This window comes from Mustelus asterias, chromosome 14 (genome assembly GCF_964213995.1).
Source record: "Mustelus asterias chromosome 14, sMusAst1.hap1.1, whole genome shotgun sequence".
In the NCBI taxonomy this organism is placed as follows: Eukaryota; Metazoa; Chordata; class Chondrichthyes; order Carcharhiniformes; family Triakidae; genus Mustelus; species Mustelus asterias.
In genome coordinates this window covers 33,853,111-33,874,556 of record NC_135814.1, presented here as the reverse complement: position 1 = coordinate 33,874,556, position 21,446 = coordinate 33,853,111, and the positions used below count along the sequence as shown (strand labels likewise).

At 40.1% G+C, this 21,446-nt stretch overlaps 1 protein-coding gene across 1 annotated transcript in view; it reads right to left on the bottom strand.

Moving 5' to 3' along the window:
- Nucleotides 1–5,261: 5,261 nt before the first annotated feature.
- LOC144503581 (actin-related protein 3) overlaps nucleotides 5,262–21,446 on the bottom strand; it is a 52,690-nt gene continuing 36,505 nt past the window's right edge. The window contains exons 7-12 of the mRNA XM_078228163.1: nucleotides 20,523–20,666; nucleotides 13,544–13,717; nucleotides 13,356–13,448; nucleotides 12,471–12,596; nucleotides 8,768–8,851; nucleotides 5,262–6,590 (exon numbers count right to left, since the gene is read on the bottom strand). Coding sequence (XP_078084289.1) covers nucleotides 6,495–6,590; nucleotides 8,768–8,851; nucleotides 12,471–12,596; nucleotides 13,356–13,448; nucleotides 13,544–13,717; nucleotides 20,523–20,666 — 717 coding nt within the window. The 3' untranslated portion in view covers nucleotides 5,262–6,494. The remainder of the gene's footprint in view (nucleotides 6,591–8,767; nucleotides 8,852–12,470; nucleotides 12,597–13,355; nucleotides 13,449–13,543; nucleotides 13,718–20,522; nucleotides 20,667–21,446) is intronic.

The window sequence follows — 21,446 nt, the reverse complement described above, 5'->3', positions numbered from 1 at the left end:
ATTGTTTGAGATCCGACCCACAACGTTGGTGTCATCAGCAAACTTGAAAATCAAGTTGGGAGGCTGGTTTGCGTGATGGACTGGGCTTCGTTCACGACCCTTTGTAGTTTGTTGGGGTCTTGGACAGAGCAGGAGCCATACCGAACTGTGATACAACTGGAAATAATGCTTTCTATGGTGCATCTGTAGAAGTTGGTGAGAGTTGTAGTGGACATGCCAAATTTCCTTAGTCTCCTGACATCCATCATTATGAAGTGCTTTGAAAGGTTAGTCAAAGGTGTATAAGGAGTATAATAAGGGGCTGAGGACACGGCCTTGCAGAGCACTGGTGTTGAGGATGATCGAGGAGGAGGTGTTGTTGCCTATCCTTACTGATTGCTGTTGTGGGTTACAAAGTCTAGGATCCAGTTGCAGAGGGAGGAGCCGAGTCCCACACCACACAGTTTGGAGATGAATCTCATAAGAATAATGTTGTTAAAGGCTGAACTGTAGTCTATGAATAGGAGTCTGACATAGGTGTCTGTCATCTAATTGTTCCAGGGTTGAGTGCAGGGCCAGGGAGATGGTGTCTGCCGTGGACCTGTTGCGGTGATAGGCGAACTTAGTGGATCCAGGCAGTCTGGGAGGCAGGAATTAATTTGTGCCATGACTAACCTTTCAAAGCACTTCATAATGATGGATGTTAGAGCCACCGTATGATAGTCATTAAGATACGCTGCTTGACTTTTCTTTGGTACTGGATAATGGTCATCTTCTTGAAGCAGGTAGAGACCTCAGATTGGTATAAAGAGTGGTTGAAGATGTCTGCGAATACCCCTGCCAACTAGTCTGCACAGGTCCAAAGATGTGCGGGTTAGGTTGATTGGCTATGCTAAAAAAATTGCCCTTAGTGTCCTGAAATGCGTAGGTTAGAGGGATTAGTGGGTAGAATATGGGGGTAGGGCCTGAGTGGGATTGTGGTCGGGGAAGACTTGATGGGCCGAATGGCCTTTCTGTACTGTAGGGTTTCTATGATTCTAGGACCTGAGTGCTCGTCTGTGTACCCCATCTGGGCCAGTTGCTTTCCGTGGGTTGACTTTTGAGAAGGCTGCGCTGACATCGGCAATGGTGACCTCAGATACAGGTTTGCCCGAGGCTTGCGGGATAGAGGGCAAGCTCTCGCTGACTTCTTGTTCAAAACGGACATAGAATGCATTGAGTTCATCGGGGAGAGGTGCATTAGAGGTGATTTTACCTTCCTCCATCTTGTGGCATGTTGTGTCTTGCAGACCTTGCCAGTGCAGTCTTTTGAGGGAAGTTTTAAAATAAGGCTCTGTCAACCCTCAAGTGTGCTTGAAAGTTTCCATGACACTATTCGAAAAGCAAGGGAGTTCTCCCATGTCATGGCCAACATTTATGTATATATCAACCACCACTAATAGAACAGATTATTTGGCCGTTTCTCTCATTGTTGTTTGTGAGACTCTGCATGCACAAACTCTCTTGTTACAGCAGGGATTGTACTTTCTTTGTTGTGAAGTGCTTTGAGATATCAAGCTAATGAAAGCTTCTGGGTGCACAAAAAAATTTACTTTTAAAAAAAGGCATTGATTCCACTTCAAGGAGAACAATTATAAATGATTGAGATGACCTATTTGTCAAACAGATCCATTCCAACTGGACAACTGCCAGTCAGAAATAGAGGTCAAGTTTTAATTTGGCGTTTTTTTTTCTTTTCTAAGGGTCAAAATTACAAGAGGAAGGACATTACCCCCCCCCCCATTATCAACATCCTTCAAGTTTCTTCTCTTACCAGTTAGCCCTTGGAATGCTAAAGTTCAACTCCAGAAAATGTGATAAATGCAAATAAAGCAGCTTGAAGACTGGAACACTTACAATGTTGGGGTCATATTGCCTTAAGGAGTTAATGTCCAGAAAGGCATGATGATAAAACAGGTGGACTTACTTAGCTGGACAATTGGAGACAAAGGCCAGAATTTTACCCCCCACCACAGGAATTGGGGCAGGCGAGGGCAGACCATAGAAAGATCCATTGACCTCAGGCAGGATTTTGCGGTTTTGGGGCAAGCGAGGCTGTAAAAACCCGTCCAAGGTGCTTACACTGCTTACAAAGAAACGTGGCCTAGAAAGTTGTTTTGGGAGTTAAAGTTACAATTTGTTTAAAATGATTCAGTGAGCCCTGGAATGCTAATTCATCATAGAGATGGGTGGGACTTACATTCTAGCGTTTCAAATTATGTGTTTCCTGGATAAAGTGAGTGTTCAGCAACAGGGAAATAGGCCACACCGAAACTGCTGCGTTATCAGACGCCAGGTAGAAAAAGTGTTGCTGTTCGCTTGTTCTGTGTAGTTGGGACTCAGTAGTCAGTTAGCTCTGTGCAGTTGGGGCTTACAAGTCCGAGGGGGCAGGTTGTTGTCACTGACTTCATATTGAAAAGGGTTCTCTGAGACCAGTTCTAGCTTGAAACGGAGCAGATCAGAGCTTGGTGAAATCCAAGGCAAGTGCCAGCAATTAGGCAGTAATAAAAGAACTGAAATTGCACACGAGTGCAAACTTGGAAATCCAGGGAAGAGTTTCAGGAGGCTAGCTGGAAATCCTGGGAGGTGTGCAGTCATTGAAGCAGAGTTGGAGTAGCTGTGAGGGAATTCAGAGGCTTGATCTTCAGAGTCTTGTTAGGGAGACAGAATTTGAGACTGGCCGACTCAGTGTTTAATGGGTGGGTTGCTGAGAAATGTGTCTTGGGTTGCATTTGCTATTTACTGTAGCGTGGTGTGTTAAACCAGTATGTCAATTTACATGCACCTCATATTAACTCTGAATGCTAGAGTATTTCTTAAATATTATAAGTTGTTTTATCTCTTTGACCTCACAAAGTCTGTTTGCTCAAAACCCAATGAATCTTGTGGCTTTATTCTTGTAGCAAGTGCCTTGAATCTCAAATTTTGTCTATTTTAAGCAAAGTGTTACTGGTCACTAACCAGATCTTTAGAACTGGAGGGGTCTAGTCTCGGATCATAACACCCGATAGATATTAATTTAACCATTTTCAGTTAAATTTTGGAAATACACAGCAAATTAAAATACTAGCCCACTTGAGCAAAGGTTGACTGTTAAAAGCTGAAAAGTGCACATAGGTTATGTCAGACCATGGCCAAGATACAAGCAATCTCAGTTATTATTGCAGACTCACTTTTCTCAAATTGATATAGGCACACACTAACCCATTTGACACACAAATAATGGTAGCCATAATAGTGATACCCTGTATGTAGACTTTTGTACTAGCCAGGCTTGAGTGTACTCTTGAGCTTCCAGTTCATTTGAAATTTTATAAGTTTGGTGCCACATTGAACTAGGCAAACTGTGGCCAAATAGGTGGATTATCAGCCTGTAGAAATCCTTCCAATATACCTGATGGAAGGTAGTAAAAGCTGCAGTGCTCCTTGTATGGCTAATCAAAGAAAACAGCAGCAAACCACTGCAGTAATTTGCCAAACATCAATTATGGATCAATCCAATAGAAGCCTATGACAGCCAATGCTCTATTGGAGCATGGTACCTGAAGGTGAGGAGGAGAATTGAATTAGGCAAATGACCATCACCATGGGGAGCAACATCCAATTGTTTTCCCCAGTTACAAGATTCTGCCACAATAAATGTCTCATCATTAATTGGAAAAGTACATTCAAGAGTCATGCAGATGCTGCAGAAATGTGGGGTTACATTTGAGTTCTGACCATCATGTCTTTGATTAGTGATTAAAAATGTCTATGAAACATCATCCTGGAAGAAATCTATTTGGTCATCTAACAGAGGTTGGACGATCAGAATTTTATTTTCATTGATCAAACTTTATTACCCCAGGAAGACATGGTATTGGTTGGCTCTTTGCAGTACTGAGGCACTTTTTTTTGAAAAGTGGCATTTAAGGTTAATTATTTTGGGGAATAAACAAGAGGTCCCACTGGGACAAGTCTAATTACATTTGACTACTGTCACTTCTTGTGGGGTTAAGAGAAAAAGAGGGAACAGATCAGTACAATGGAATCGGCTTTAACAAAGTTGCTCTTTGTACATTTTTTTGGTAATGAATTTGGGAATGTGGGCAGTGCTGGCAAGGCTGTATTTGTTGCCTTAAGGTAGTGTTGGGCTTTCTTGGAGCACTGTACCCCAGGGGTGATGATACCTTCAATGAGAATTCCAGGAATTTGATCCAGTGGTAATGAGTCCATGACAATGGGCTCCAGGTCAGGATGGTACATAGCTTGAAAAGGAACATAGATGAAATCTGAAACGGGAAAATGGAGGGATTTGACAAAAATGAAGAAATTTGTCCATTTGCTGTGGTTAATTTTCTTCATGGTAAATAATGAAACTATAAAATGCTTGCTTTAGTTTTGATACATACATCACATAGGGAGAAGCCAAGCCATTCAATTCAAATTCAAGAAATGGGACGTTTCCAAATGTGATGGAAAAACTTTTTAATTTTCAGTTCTTTAAATTTCTTAAGTCTTGATTATTTTCTTGCAAGTATTTCTCAACCGGGCTGGTTCAAATAAAGTGATGTGGAGATGCCGACGTTGGACTGGGGTAAACACAGTAAGAGTTTTAACAACACCAGGTTAAAGTCCAACGAGTTTATTTGGTAGCAAATGCCATTAGCTTTCGGAGCGCTGCTCCTTCGTCAGATGGAGTGGATATCTGCTCCATCTGACGAAGGAGCAACACTCCAAAAGCTAATGGCATTTGCTACCAAATAAACCTGTTGGACTTTAACCTGGTGTAGTCAAAAACAGTGCCCATCTGGAGATAGCTTCAATGGATGGAAAGAAAATTTAAAAAGACCACCACAGTAGGAATGTGTGGTTAAGTACAGCAGCTGTAACAATTTAATTTCTACTCACTAAAGGAGATAGATATACTTTCATTGCTGCCATTCTTACTCTTTACCAAGCTTGTTTTACATTTGTAGCCCAACTCAGTCTCGTTTGGTGCTGCTCTGCCAACGTGCAAAATTAGGATGATTGAATAGAGCAAAGTGACAAGACCAATAAACTAATATAACATTGCAAAATTAATTTAGATATCCACACAATTAAAAATATCTGTGAAACACAAGTGAAGGTTCACTTTCAGGAGTGGTTAATCATGTGTTAAAAACCACCATAAATGCAAGTTACTTCTATTTCTCCTAGTTGGAGAGGTGCATGTGTAATGAGATTTTTTTTTGTTGAATAAATCAGTCATAGCCAAAACGTTTAAAAAGAATTTTGTGCCTTTATTGGAATGGTGCAAGGCATTAAATACACCACTTTGATCATTAGATTATTTGGTTTAAATCAAAATGAGGCTCTAGAACTACAATACTGGTCCAACAGTCTTTTTTGCGGGAAGAAACAGAAGAAATGCATTCAGTATTCAGAAAGCACTAGCAGGCGTCTGTTAGTTCGAATAAGAAATAGTTCCTTAGTTCCCAAAGCACTTGCGGAGTTAGCCATATTTGATATTAGGAAATACAGTTTGTTATTCTTTTGGGAACAGACTGGAGTCACAAATGAGCAGTCATACAACTTGTACAAACTGTTTTGCAGCTTATAAGATGCTGATACAATTTCTTTTAGGCTTTTCTGAGGAGATATTTCTAGAAGAGCATAGATACACCAGTCAGTGTTGTACACAAATGAGGAATCCACATTTAAGAAAGAAAAATGAAAATTCACAATTTATCCCTTCCAATAGTTGGTGCTGGAATGTCTCTTCCCTGGCTAGGTCTGTACAAGCAGAGCTTGATGAAATGTTTGTATTTTAATTATACTGTTTCAGACACAGACATATCAGCAAGTCGTGCCAACAGTAAAAAGATCCCAATTCAAGACAAAAGAAACCTCCAACGTTAAAGGATTAAATATATCTCTGGTTCAGTTCTCAGAAATCCACTTCGCATTGTATTTTATGCTTAGATTTTTTTAAAAACTGATGTGTACAACCCCTGTTGACCAGTACATCCACACAGACTTCCACTGAGCATTAGTTTTCTTGCCATTTATTATTTTACTTGATAACCTAATTCTCTCACTTTCCCCACCTGATGTATAAAAAAAATCAGTATGAAATATAAACAGGCTCTTGTATTGTACACGTTTGAGAGTACAATTCAAGTATGGTACAGCTGACATTCTAATCTCACAAATCCCAGTCTTGGATTTCCCACCAAATTATTTTAGGGCCTAACCTGATCTAAAACCATTATAGAATTTTCTTACAAACTGATCCAAAACGTTTAATAAAAGAAAAAAGAATGTTTATATTTTGGCTTCTTTCAATTTAGCCCATTTTAAGACACTTTCAATTATTAAATTTGCCAGCCACATACTGTTTGGTCATCTGTTTTAAAAGTCAAGCCATTTTTAATAACGCAACACCAGTTATTCAGACATAACAGGCCCCCAAAAGCAAGGCTCCCTTCAGCCTTACAATATTGACATCAGCCTTAAGACATCACTCCAAAGACAGGATTGTGGCGACAAATGCTCGGGCCAATCTCCTCATAATCTTTTTTGGTATGGCATACCTGGTAGAACTCCGGCTGCAAGAGACAAAAGCATCTCAGGTTAAAGGGTCAAGAGAAAAATAGTTACAATACAAGTTTGACATCTGAAAGTATGTCTGTTCCATAAAATTGTGTTTTAGGGTGGCATTACTAACTGCAAACCTTCTTCCAACATCCTGAGATAAGGGCAGGGTAAATAGTGAGGAGTGTCATGGTGGCACAGTGCTTAGCACTGCTGCCCCTCAGCGCCAGGGACTTGGGTGCAATTCTGGCCTTGGGTGCAATTCTGGCCTTGGGTGACTGCGCAGTTTGCACATTCCCCCCTCCCCCCCATGTCTGTGCGGAGTTTGCACATTCGCCCCATGTCTACGTAGGTTTCCTCCAGGTGCTCCAGTTTCCTCCCACAGTCCAAAGATGTGCAGGTTAGGTGAATTGGCCATGCTAAATTGCCTCTCAGTGTCCCAAGTTGTGTAGGTAACGAGAGTGTGTGGGGGCTGTTGGTGATTCTGATTCGGTGCAGACTTGATGGGTCAAATGACCTCCTCCTGCACTGTAGGGATTCAATGAACACCACTCCAGGTGCTGTACACGGTGATGCAAATTTATATTTTACTGCAATGCAATTCCAAAATCAGAATGGTGCGTGGCGTGGAGGGGAACTTGCAGCTGGTGAGGTTCGCATGGGTTTGCTTCCCTTGTCTTTGTAAATGGGAGAGGCTCATGAATCTTTACAGTGCAAGAGGCAGCCATTCAGCCCATCAAGTCTGCACTGGCTGTCTCAAAGTACATTCTATCTAATCCCACTTCACTTGCTTTATCCCCATAACCTTGGGCATTCAGACTGCAATTCAATTCCCTTTCGAATACCTCGATCAAACCTGCCTCCACCATCCTCTCAGGAAGTTTGTTCCAGAATCTAATCGCCCTCTGGGTGAAAACATTTCCTTGGATCATTTTTACTCCTTTGCCAATTATCTTGAATCTTTGCCCTCAGTTCTTAATGGTCTCTTGAATGGGAATAGTTTCTCACTATTTACCTGCTCTTACCCCCTCAGGATCTTGAATACTTCTATCTGCCTTTTTTATCCCCAATTGGCCAGTCTTTTACCACCTTCTTACTTTTTATGCACTTAAAGAAACAGAGATTCCCTTGTGTTAGCTGCCAGTCTCTTTTCATGCTCTCTTCTTGCTTTTCGTAGTTTTTTCCAGCTCCATTCCCTATTGTATTTTCGGTCTGACATCTGTTGAAGTGCATTTTTTCCTTTCCATCTTCACCTCTATCTCTTTCGTCATCCATTGCAGTTTGGATTTATTAGTCCTACCTTGACATTGCTTGCAATGCCTTTTCTTTGAAAGTGTTCAGCCACCATTTCATTCCAACTCATTCGACTCAGATGCATTCTCATCTCATCGAGGTTGGCTTTCTCTTAATTAATTATCTTTGCTCTGGATTGTTCCTAAATGTTACTGAGAGTCTGGAAGATGCTATCGAACAGGCTTTGGTGAGTTGCTGCAGTGCATCTTGTAATGGTGCGCACTGCTGCTACTGTGTATTGGGGTGGGAATGAATGGTGAAGGTAATGGATGGGGTGCCAATCAAGCAGGCTGTTTGTTCACGAGTATTGTTGGAGCTGCACTTATCCAGGCAAATAGAGAATATTCCATCACACTCCTGTCGTGCCTTGTACATGATGGACAGGTTTGGGGGGTCAGATGGTGAGTTACTCATCACAGAATTCCCAGCGTCTGATCTGCTCAGCCATAGAATCAGTGACATGCTTAAAGTTTGAGGTAAACGGTAACATCCCAGGATAGTGATGGGGATTCAGTGAGAGTAACTCCATTGAAGGTCGAGATGAGTGAGAGAATCCCATTTATCAAGGAGGGTAATTGTCTGGCATTAATATGGCTTGGATGTTACTTGCCACTTGACAGCCCAAGCACATTATCCAGGGCATGTCACATATGGACTTGGACCACTTTAGTATCTGAGTTAAGAATGGTACTGAATGTATTTAAAAATAATAGCAGCTTTGGTTGGTGACAGCTTCAACTCAAAAAAAAAAACTGAAAACAAAATTTGACACTCTTGGCCATTCTGGAAAGACAAGGATTTTAATATTTATAATGCATAAAAATTGGCTATGATAAGTATGACAAAAATATAAAGTACATGTACATATTATATACACATTAATATATATATTACTCACAGTGGATGCTAGCATAGACCCTCCAAACCAAACGGCATATCTTTGCATGTGGTGGGTGATCACTTGAACATCAATTGGTTTAGGCTACAAAGAAAGGAATGCAATTACATCAAATGTTATGTAAATTAAATTTCCAAGTGCACAGTTCTCAAACCGTTGAAATGAGATTTCTAATTTTATTGGAAGCCAATCACTGTAAACCTATTAGTGTAGAAGGATTTTCAGAAAACCTCAAATCAACTTTTAAAAAACCCACATTTGTCACTATTCAAATTCTGTCCCTTACTCTGAATTTGGACACCGATGACATGACTAGCACTCAGTTCCAGTGGTCTGAATGCTAATTTTCCTCTCAGCCAACAAGGTTCTACCAGGATTATTGATTTCCTTTGATTGGAAGTCATGAACAATCTGTGGCATGAGAGGAAATTGATGCACAAGAATCCTATGAATTGTTTGTCAAAAGCACTTATTTGACTTCTTTTGTCTCCAACATCAAAGAGCTGTACAATCTAGAAGGCTATCATGCCAGTTAAATATGGTAACCAAAGACTGAAAACTCCCTTGAGGTGGATGGTCTGCTATATTTTGTGCATTATACTTTTCAAATATGTAGAATGTTACATTAGGTACAAAGGTTTGGGGTCTGACATCTTCAATGTCAAATTTACATTTTTTTTTGCAGATCCAAGGAAAAGCATTTCTTCTCATCTGTAAGCTCTGAGATCATGGAGCTGTCAATCAGTTTTAACCTAGTTGACAGAAACATTTAACCTAATATAGAAACAGCTACATTTTCTAACAGCAATTTATTTAAAACTTAAGCCCCAAGAGCATTAGAAAGTATTTTCTGGGATTAGTTTGCAAAGTAGTTTAATTGTACTGGTATCATGAGGAATCTTGCAGTAACACCACAAGAAAAAGCTGTCATAATCCCTGCACTAAAACAAACAGGCACAATTGGCAAGAAAACTTCATCTGGAGATGCTTAAAGATAAATGTGAGTATTTCTGATACTGGAGGTTGGTTGCTAAACTAATCATAGCTGGACATAGCTCATTAAGAACCTGAGTGACTGTAGTCATTGCAGAATCAGAGATACAGCAGAGAAACGGCATTTGTAGCACATATGCCACCATTGACAAGCAACATGTATCAGATTGCTGAGACTATTCTGGATTGGTAGTTTACTTCCCTACATGCAAGTCTTAGATATACTGTCAGAAATCAAACGTTTTAAAATTTATGGTTGTCTTGGAAACATTTATTTGAATGATGAACAGGGAGCAGTATTTTGAATTTCTCCTCACAGATTAAATTGTTCAATACTATAAATCCAGTATTGCATTAAATGTTCTATCTTCTTAATAAAGTAAAGTCACTGTCATTTTTGTGCCTTTAGAGAACATTGAGTTGTCAAGTACAGATAAATTCAGGCTCCAAAGGAAAAAATCTGATCATTCACATTATTTATGAGCCAAGGGTCTGAGCAGGACTTTGAAATGAGGATAGAAGAGAACAAACCAATTCCTCATTTCTAATTTCAAATCAAATAAATCCGATTTACTGATCTTTAGAGAGCTTGAGAGACTACACATGATCCCATCTCAGCTACTGCTTTTTTTTCTTTCATGGGATGTAAGCTGGGAAGACAAAGACTTGTCACCCATTCCCAACTACCCTCGAGGTGGTGGGTCATCTTCTTGAACCACTGTAATCCATTTGGTATAGGTACATCCACAATACTGTTAGAGAGTTCAAGGTTTTTGACCCAGTGAGTCAGGATGGTGTGGGGCTTGGAGGGGAACTTGCTCCCATACCACTGTTACCATTGTCTGTCTAGGTGTAGAGGCTGCAGGTTTGAAATATGCTTTAGAAGGAAGCTTGGTGAGTTACCTGCTGATCTAATTTGAACTGCATCATGTAGCAGATAAGAATCAAGCTGCATCACCCTCATTTCGAAGATAACTTTGCAGTTTTGTAAAAAAGGCACCAGTAAAAAACAAATGCGTTTCCCCTAGTATGGATTTATAAATAGCTTCATCAAATCATCAGGACACCCCAACGTATATTACAACCCATGTATTAGTTTTGCAGCACTGCTTTGGAGGTAACCATAATATGAAAATTGATGCACAGAAAGGTCCTACAACAGGGCGGCATGGTAGCACTGCTGCTTCATAGGTCCAGGGACCCGAGTTCGATTCCCGGCTTGGGTCACTGTCTGTGTGGAGTTTGCACATTCTCCTCGTGTCTGCGTGGGTTTCCTACGGGTGCTCCGGTTTCCTCCCACAGTCCAAAGATGTGCGGGTTAGGTTGATTGGCCATGCTAACAATTGCCCTTAGTGTCCTGAGATGCATAGGTTAGAGGGATTAGTGGGTAAATATGTAGGGATATGGGGATAGGGCCTGGGTGGGATTGTGGTCGGTGCAGACTCGATGGGCCGAATGGCCTCTTTCTGTACTGTAGGGTTTCTATGATTCTATGAACAGCACATTAGTGAATGACAGGATAATCTGTTTTTGATGTGGAAGGAACATGGAGCAAGGCACCTTCTTGTAATTTGAATATTGTCCAGGAGAACAAGAGGATGGAGCCTTTGTTTAACAAACCACAAACACAGCACCTCTGGCAAGCAGCATTTCTTTAATGCTGCACTAAAGTTTAGACCAGCAGTTCTCAAACACTTCTGATTGATGGACCCCATTTCAAATGGATTAGCAATTTGGGAATTACAAACAACGCTCCTCCCCACACCTCCACAAAGCTTTGTCAATCCATGTTTTAATAATTTATTAAATAAATTTAAAATTAAGGTGCCTCCTATTTATGATAGAGAAGATCATCTTTTCACTCCGATGTCATTAATCTGTTGATTTCTTGATCCCAGAGAGCAGCAGAGGGAAGGTCATTGAATATTTTTTATGGCTGAGTTTGATTCTTGATAGCGAAGGGAGTCAAAAAGGGTTGAGGCCATAATCAGATCAGCAATGATATTAAATGGCTGAGCAAGCTTGAAGGCCAAATGACTTACGTCTGCTCCTAGTTCCTATATTAGTATACATAATGTCATATGAAAGCATTGCCTACAAAGAATGCTTTAATAATGAAAAACATTCCTTAAGAAATTAGATATTTAGTTAACGATATCATGGCACCCTAGGTAGTCATGATGTGGAGATGCCGGCGTTGGACTGGGGTAAACACAGTAAGACGTTTAACAACACCAGGTTAAAGTCCAACAGGTTTATTTGGTAGCAAAAGCCACACAAGCTTTCGGAGCTCCAAGCCCCTTCTTCAGGTGAGGTAGTCCAGAGGTGTGACCCTAGGTAGTCACACCCATAAGGTTGGCCCTGCATCAGACTCCTTGGAAGACCTCTGCACCTAGTTTGCACACTTAAATCTGAAAGAGCTTGAACTCAAACCTGCCGATTCAGAGGTGTGTCTCACCAATCAGAGTAATATTTGCAGTTTCAGTTTTTAAAATATTTCAGAGAATCTTTGCTGTGCATGTTCCGTGCAGCCGGTCAAACAGAATGTCAATGGGGAGCATGAAAAACTGGCAAGTTTTCAGAACCTTTTTTCCCTTCAAAATTTTCAATGGAAGTTGTGACAAAATTTAGCAAGCTGCAGAGCAAACATTTATCTTTGGACTGTATTTTGGATTTCCATCTTGATTTAATTTATTTAAGTACAACAAACCTTTAGTTTTCCACCACTCAATTCTTCACTGAGTTTAAGCCTGGCATCTACTGTCCTCTTTAAGTCTCTTTGTAAACGGCGTCCAAAATCTCTAAACATGGTTGAGCCACCAGAGAGGACAACATTCTGAAAGACAAAACGTTACTTCAGCCTTAAACTGTTCAAAGTTTTGCACAGTTTTCATCTTTATCCAGACAATACACAAAGTTTATAGCAAAATATTAAAGGAAAATTCCAAGTTGCTATGTTTAATGCTAACTAATTTTGCACTACCAACTAATGGAGATCTTATTTGGTCACAAAGAAGAAAATTGGAGACCTCAAAAAAATTAGACTAGAATCTTCAAGCAGTTTCTACAAAATAATGAGCGCAGATGGAAAATTCAGAGGGCACAGAAATGGAAAGAATTGAGATTACTTAAATTTTGGCAAACCTTTGGAGCATAAAAGTGTGATTAAATTATAAATCCTGAAAAAAGTCACAGATGTAATTGGTAGAAATAGATAAAAATGCTACAGTCAATTGAATTCTGAAAAGAAACATCACTATAAACAGTCCAGTGACATTACGAAAATGCCAGTGTCTCCCTAAGCTAGGAAATTTGGATCCATACTGTATCAAGTTGGTCAAGTAGAAAACATCAGATTTTTTTGAAGTCAGGATGAAGGCCAGTATTGAGTTGGGTCCCACAATATTGGAATCACTACTGTTTCTAATTTACATTCATGGCAGACTTGGAAACCCAATTCAAATTGGTCAGAAATTTACAAACAAAGAGGTAGAAAGGACAATTTGGAATCAAAGATTACAATACCTTCTCAAGTACTTATAAAACGAGTTGTGCAAAAACCAAAATAAGAATGCCACACATTTGAAGCACTAACCTTATAAAGTGGACGTCTAACATCAATGGGGCAGTTCTGAATGACTTCATCTACTACTTCTGAGATGGGCTGTGTGAAATCAGGATTTGCAAACTAGACATAGAAAAACAGTGTGTAAGTTACCAGCAACCAAACTGGATAATATAATTTGTGATTGAAACTCAGTAGATACAGCAAATTAAAGTTACCTCCGGGTGAAAGAAAATTTCAGGACCCAAAAATCGCTCATAGCCTACATCAATGGTAAATTCTTTTTTGGAGATGGCATTGACTCCAGTGTACTGCTTGATCCATTTAGTACCATCTGTATCATATTTGTTAAATTCTTTTACCAAGTCTGGGCAGACATAGCTAAAGCGTTCCTTTAGTTAATTAAAACAGTGGACAGAAATAAAACAAGCATAAGCAAAACTAGGTACACACAACACTACAGTCATAGTCAGTCCTTATGAAAGCTAACAAACTATTTTTCAATTATCTTCAAAGTCTACAAGTAAACATTGTTTTAACCAGAATTGTTACATCTGCAAGAAATGCAAATCCTTACCAGAAATATTCTAATATACATTTAAATGAAATAGTGCTTCGCACTGTACTATTAAGCTTACAATAATATTGAGACAGCTTACATGTTAAGATACTCAAGTGGTCTATGTATCATAAGGTGTGATAAAGGCATACCACAAAATATCCCATTTCAGACTTATCGTCTGACCCTAGTTGATTACAACTAGGGTACGGGTAAGTTTTAAAAAAATTTTCCCCAACGTAAGTTTAAAGGAGGAGGAAATAAATAGTCATGACTCCTAGTGTCCATTATTCAGAAGTGCACACATATTAAATGGTGAGGAAAGTTGCAACCTTCAACTTTTTGTGGCCTAACAGCTCGCAAAAAAATCTCACCACTGAGGCACATACAAAGAATAGCCTCTTGGATGAAATAGAGGCCGATTGCAAGAGAACTATGAATCATATTCTAGCTCAAGTAACTGCCCTCAGGAGAAGAAAATTGAGACAAAGAAACAAAAATATTTAATCTTTTCACCGTTCAAATAGTTAATTTTTACATCGTTATCCAATTGAGTTTCACTTCCAACTTTTATCCAAAGGTAGCTTTTCCCAAGGAATTCATAAACTGAGCTCTCCAAAATTCACGGTCTTATGAAAACAAAAATGCTTCTCATTCAATGAGGCCAGCTGAATTCAGCTTGTTTGGGTATTCCATCCAAATAGTTTAATATGAAGCTAGGGAATCACAGTTAACTTATAGAGGAGGCATGTTGAAATTTCCCAACTACTGCATATTGAAATCTGAAAAATTAAGTATATTAAACTAACAGCTGCTACCAGTGTGTGCATTTTGTCAACCACCAAGGTGCCAATAGTGAGACTCTGTAAAAATAATGCACTTATGTATTGAAAACATGTGGACTCCAGTACCACAATACAAACACTTCACAGTGCCAGCAATTTTCATTTGGAAAGGTGCTCTTCATCATATAAAAGGTCATTTAAATGTATTCTTAAACTGTGACTGCAATAAAAACCAAGGTTATTTTCTTGCTGCAGTGTCTGTGTGGTGCCTTGTGAAAAAATATACTGGCCGCAATTCTCCTATCCCCCTGCATTAATTTTTTAGCGCAGCGGGCAGGGAGATTGCCACGTCGGCCGATTCGCAGGTTCATGCGCGCATTTGCACCCACTCACATCTTTCAGCGTTGAATTTCTATGTCTGCTTCATGCCAGAAATCGGCAGGGAGGTGCAAAGACAATTAACATGGCAATTTTAATACAATTGGAATGTAATTAGCAGGCCTGGGACTGAAGTCTCCAGGCCTGCTAGCATCTTTCCCACACCAGAGTGGTTCACTCCTGAGGGGTTTAGAGCAGATCCCCACTTTTGGGGAGCTGGCAGCCCAACCCTGGAGTGATGGGGGGGGGGCAATCAGTGCCCCCCCATGGGGTTAGAATGAGGGTGATGCCCGGGGGGGGGGGCGGGCAGAGGAGAAAGAAAGAGCCGGCATTGAGAGGTTCGCAGGGCTGGCCAACGATCGCGTTGGCCAGCAATCGGGAGGCAAGTGCAGTGCCGCTGTGCATGTGCTGATCTTGACAATGACACATCAGTGCACACGCAGTGGCCCACTCAGCGCTATGCTGCCGGCCTCTCCAGTGGGGATGGGCCCCGCCCCCTGAAATTTAATGATATTCAGGCTGGTGGCCTCTGCAGTGCATGGAGTGGGAGATTCTTCTCTGAACACCCACTGACAAAAACAGTGTGAATTACTCCAGTTCACACAAATCTGACTCTTAGGATTTTTTGGGGAGAATTCTGCCCACTATCTTTAGATCGTTTGAAATATGAAGCTACGTTGTTACTGTCTACTGAAACATAAGAAAGGTTATGGCGTACAGGAGGCTACAGAGAAAGTGTACACAGCAATAAAATACCACTGATTTTTAAAATAGGTTAAAATGAACTACATATAGATAACAATAATGCTAAACTGTGTATAACACTATTTCCTTGCAAGTTCAGAAAATGTGCAAACAAAATGTTTCAAATCTGTGCCCATCAGTAGGCAATGCCTCATCACATTCCTAAAAGTCTGCAGTATTTTCACATTGTTCCTGCTAATTCAGTCATCTCTTTTAAAACGGAGGGAATGGGTTAGAGGAAATCAAATGATCCAATAGTTAGAATGAATTAAAAATAGCACCGGCAGTGCTTTAGCTCAAAAAGCATTTAAGTCAATCAATAAGCTGAATTGACTAATGAAGAAGTTGAATTTGCTGCAGCCAATTTCTCTGTTGATGCAAATATAAATCAAGAATCCAAAACTATTTTCTCGTACTAATGCTTATTTACTGTTTAGTTAAAATAAAGCTCATTTATTGATGACAAAAATCTAAGAGATGGCAGCACAGCGGGCCAGGAGACAAAACAAAGGCCGTGTGGTGGGCTTCCCACTGGGCGCCAGTCTCTGTGCGTCTCTGGCCCCCCGATTTCTGGCGGTCGTCAGCTCCACGCCAGAAATTGGTGCAGAACAGAATAAATTATTTAAATCAGCATTTACATCTGATCGCACAGCCAGTGATGGGGGTTGCTATGCTGGCCAACGATTGGGAAGCTGGCAGTGTGGGGCTACTGCAAATGCGTCGATCTCAGTGCTGAAAGATCGGCGCATGCGCAGTGGCCGCTCAGCGTTATGCTGCTGGCCTTTCCAGCAGGAATTGGCCCAGGCCACTGATTTGTCATCACGATTCACACTAGTGCACTCTGATGCACAGAATGTGGGAGATTCATTTTGAAAATCCCGCTGAAAAAAGCAGCGGGATTTACTGCAGTTTTCACATAAATTTGGCACTTAATTTTTTTGGGGAGAATTCAACGCAATCAAGCATAGGTTTGTATGCCATAGCGGACCCTAGGTCAAGTGCGCCTCATGAGGGCCAGACAAACACATGTTTCAATAAATAACAATCTCAGGTCAGTGCACTAACGTGGCAAATATATGAAATGCCACTGATATTACCGGTCACATTATAGTGACCAAATTTAATAAGAGCTGGTTTTAAGCTATGTGTTTCTTGGTGGGAAAGCTCTCTCAATAGTTACTCAATATTCATGAATGATATGAAGGAACTTGTCAGTCATATTAGCTGTGGCGAATATGATTTGGATTTCTAGCTACCAAAAGAGGATGAGAAAGGTAACCTTAATGTCTTCAGATTAAGCTAGCCAAGATTGGTAAAATTGGAAGCTTGGTCCTCAGCCAGTGACTGATGCACGTGAAGATGATGATCCTTAAGCAGAAAACACAGCTTTAAAATGCTGATCTGGTGGGCAAGAATGAGGAGGAAGTAAATGGAAGGATACATCTTATTGTAACTTGAACAGTAAAAATATGGAGTTCAAGACATAAGAATAAAAACTCCACCAAGTATTCACAATTTGTAAGGATGTAATGTGAAACATTTTAGTTGGTGCAAAGCAGAAATCACTGTATAACTGAAATTTGGCCCTGACCTAGCTTGGACAAGGACAAGGCTCACTGGAAGAGGGAGTTTGCATTGGTTGGGTTTGACACTGCATGACGATTAACGGTGATGTAGTTGGACAGGTGTGCAAAGTGCTGTAGAATCACATTAAATTCCACCGATGCCTTAGAATCCCAGCCAATGGGTAGGATTTTCCGGCCGCACTTGCCTTGAAACTGGAAAATCCCACCCGAGGTCAACGGACCTTTCCATGGTCCACCCCGTGTCCACTGATTCCTGTGGCAGGAGGAACGGGGAAATTTGCCCGTGTCTCTTGAAAATCTTGTAGGTATTAACTCTCGGAAAACATTTAAAATTTAATGTACAGGAGAAAAGCCCTCAGTAGTCACAGTACAACGAACTGAATTTTAATAGATGTGTTAGCTTAATGCAGTTCCAATGTAGTTACCACACTCTGCTTCAGCAAATAAAATGTATTGTCACCCTGAATCTGATAGGAAAACCATCATGGATTTGTTAACAGCAGGTCATGCCCGACGAAATGGATTAAACCTTTTGACGAGGTGACTAAAGATGGACAAGGGAATGTCTATAGATATTATTTATATGGACTTCCTGAAGACATCTGATAAAGTCCCTCAATCGACTGCCAGAGGTGAAGCACACAGAATTGAAGGCAAACTACTGACCTGTTAGGAAATTGGTGAAGTGGCACAAGACAGAAATTAGGAATGATGAGCAGGTACACCAGTCGGTTGAACGTGACTCGTGACATCCTGCAAGATTCTGAGTTTGGGGCCTCAGATATTCACCATATTTTTAATGACTTAGATGATAGGATAGAAAGCCACATGCAAGTTTGCTGGTGACACAAGTGTAGATGGAAACAAAAATTATGACATCTGATATTATGATATTACACGAATTGGCAATACTGTGGTAAACAGATTTTAATGTCGGTGAATGTGAAGTCATCCACTGTGGACCTAAAAAGAATAAGCAAGTGGATTCTAAATGGGAAAAAGTTAGAAAGAGTGGAGAGTGGAGGTTCAAAGAGACGGGGGGAGGTCAAAGTACATTGTTCATTACAATGTTAATAACACGGTACAGAGAATAATCGAAGAGATTGATGGCTTTCATATCCAAAGGGCTAGCGTAAAGCACGGCAAGGGATGGTGGGTAGGGTAAAAGTCATGTGATAGCATTATAGAGTCCTATTTAGACCCTATCCTGAAGTACTGTTCAGTCGTTCTGTGTACACCTCAGGAAATATATGTTGGTCTTTGAAAGAGTGCAGTGAAGGTTTACCAAAATGATACTCAACCTCAGGAATTAAATTGCAAAGAGTTGTAATGCAGAAATTTAGACGGTCAAGGAGTGATTTGATTAAGCTTTTCAAGATGTTATGGGGAACTATTGGGAGCAGTTTCTATCTACCGTATGGAGGAAGAAGTTTGAAACTTTTACGCAAATGAAAACTAGTACTAGAATAAATGCAAATTTTAACTTGGATTGAGAAGTGTTGTCAAAAGGATACAGGGCAAAGGTGGATACATGGCATTGAATCACAGATCAACCGTGATCTCAATGAATTGTGGAATAAGCTCAAGGGGCTAAATGCCTACTCCTGTTCCTATAACAGAAACTGCTGAATACTGTATATTTAATTCATTCTAATTCAAAGTATTATTTTCAAAGACCGATTTTATTCAGATATACAAATTGCTACTCCGAAGATAGCAATGCTGTAATGTTCTGTCAGGGATATTTATCTGCATTTACAGACTTAGGAACTGATGACTCCCAAATTATTCCGGTCTTTGATTTCTGTGTTACTAATTTTGAGCAAGGGTAGCATAGGTCAAGTAGCCAGGATCATAAAGGTGACAACTCATATTCATGACGAAAGGTCAATGAACTGAAACACAACTCAATTTCTCACTCTAAAGACGCTGCCTGAACTGAGTATTCACAGCATTTTCTGGTTTTCTTTAATCAAGGTCAATGTTGAATTATTTAACAAATTATCAAAGGCTGTTTTGTATTCTTTGAATTCCTGGAATCCAACAACTTTATACCAGCTCCTAGTATTTTATGTTAAATCAGCTTTCTCATGACAAACATTCATAAATGTAGTGAATTTAACTGCCCAAGTATTGGGAACTGACTTCCAGAATCCAAGCTAAATGAATATAAAAATAGCCATGAAGAAAAACATTATTTATACAGTATTTCCATTTATACCAAGTGCTTCAAATCAAATTAGTTTAAAATCATAGTCAACGTTACATCAGTACAAAGCCCACAAGAGCCAAGAAACAATTAAGGAAATCAGGAGAATCAAACGCTCTTTTTTGAACAGCGTCTTTATATTTTATACACCAGCGCTGACAGGTACTTCAACATCTCTGTACCAGACTGAAGTGCCAAATAGTACTGAGTCAGGATTGAACTACAACTCTTTTGACTTGGAAAAGAGGGTTGTTATTTGAGCTAAACTTTATCCCAAAGTACAAGATCAGATATGCAGTGAGTCTGGTGTTTTGATATGATCTACTCTAGACAGGTTTTTGAACTAATTGCACTCCAGACTCCATTATGCCAATACTACCCTGATCAACCTCCTATTTTTCTCCTTAGGTAAACGTGAACTTTGGATTTATACCCCTGAATTTCATAGAATCCCTACAGTGCAGAAGGAGGCCATTCGACCCAACAAGTCTGCACTGACCACAATCCCACCCAGGCCCTAACCTCACATATTTAACCTGCTATTCCCCTGACACTAGGGTCAATTTAGCATGGCCAATCAACTTAACCCGCACATCTTTGGACTGTGGGAGGAAAGCGCAGTATCCAGAGGAAACCCACGCAGACACGGGGAGAAAGTGCACACTCCACAGATAGTCACCCGAGGCCGGAATCGAACCCGGGTCCCTGGCCCTGGTGTTGTGAGACTTCTTGCTGTGAGGCAGCAGTGCTAACCACTGTGCTACCCATAATCTCTTGCTTTTCTCTCTCTCCCTTTAAAGGGTCTCTCTGGTCAAGCTTTTTGGTTATCTGTCCCAGTATCTCATGTGACTCGGTGTCAAATTTTGTTTAATAATGCTCAGGAAGCACTTTAAGATGCAAATACAACTCATAGAAATGCAAGTTTTGTTACTGTACCTTTACAGCCTTCGCTGTTTCCAGGGACTGCTCTGGGGGTATTCCCACCTCTCGATCTCTCAAAAGTTGCTGGATGAAGTATGTAATATCACGACCAGCAATTGGAATGTGTTTAATGCAACTACCAATCACGTACCCTTCAGCCTTTTAAGGGCAAGAAAAGAGAAAATCATGTTAAATATTACTAGTTCAGACTATTCAGCACTTGGAAATAGCTCAAAACTGCTGAAAACCTCAAGACCCTTTCATTCACCCCAATTTTGGCATAGATTTTGGACCATAAATTACATCCACTTCAATTTCAAGACAATAGAAATAACTTGCATCGGGGAAATACATTACTTGTAGGAACAAAATTATTCAGAAGGCTTTGTTTCTATTTGGTCTCTTGCGGTGTTATCACATTCATAAACTTACGAATATACTGACATCACATTTTTACTCAGGTGGATTGAAGACATCTTGAATTTCAAATCCCTTTATAATCTTGCTCTAACGTATCTCTACAACTCCTCATAATAATGAATTAAAAGCAACCCAGAAGTATTGAGACAGAAATCAAAATCACTTGGCAATAAATCAATGAACTAGGCAATCAATTGGGTCAAGAATTAAAATCTCAGCAGGGTGGCAGCGGTATAAGCAAAGATCAGCAAGAATTAAAAGATCAATTTATTTTACAATATGAAAAAAACAGCACAAATCAGCTTATAGTGTTGGAATTGTTGCAGTCAATTTCTCAGGAGTGATGGGGCTGAATGATATAAAGAACAAAGAAAATTACAGTACAGGAACAGACCCTTCAGCCCTCCAAGCCTGCACCAACCATGCTGCCAAACTGAACTGAAACCCCAGAGAACAAAGAAAATTAACACAGGAAAGGCAGGATGGGAAGCAGAATTAGGATAAACAATAAGAAATGAC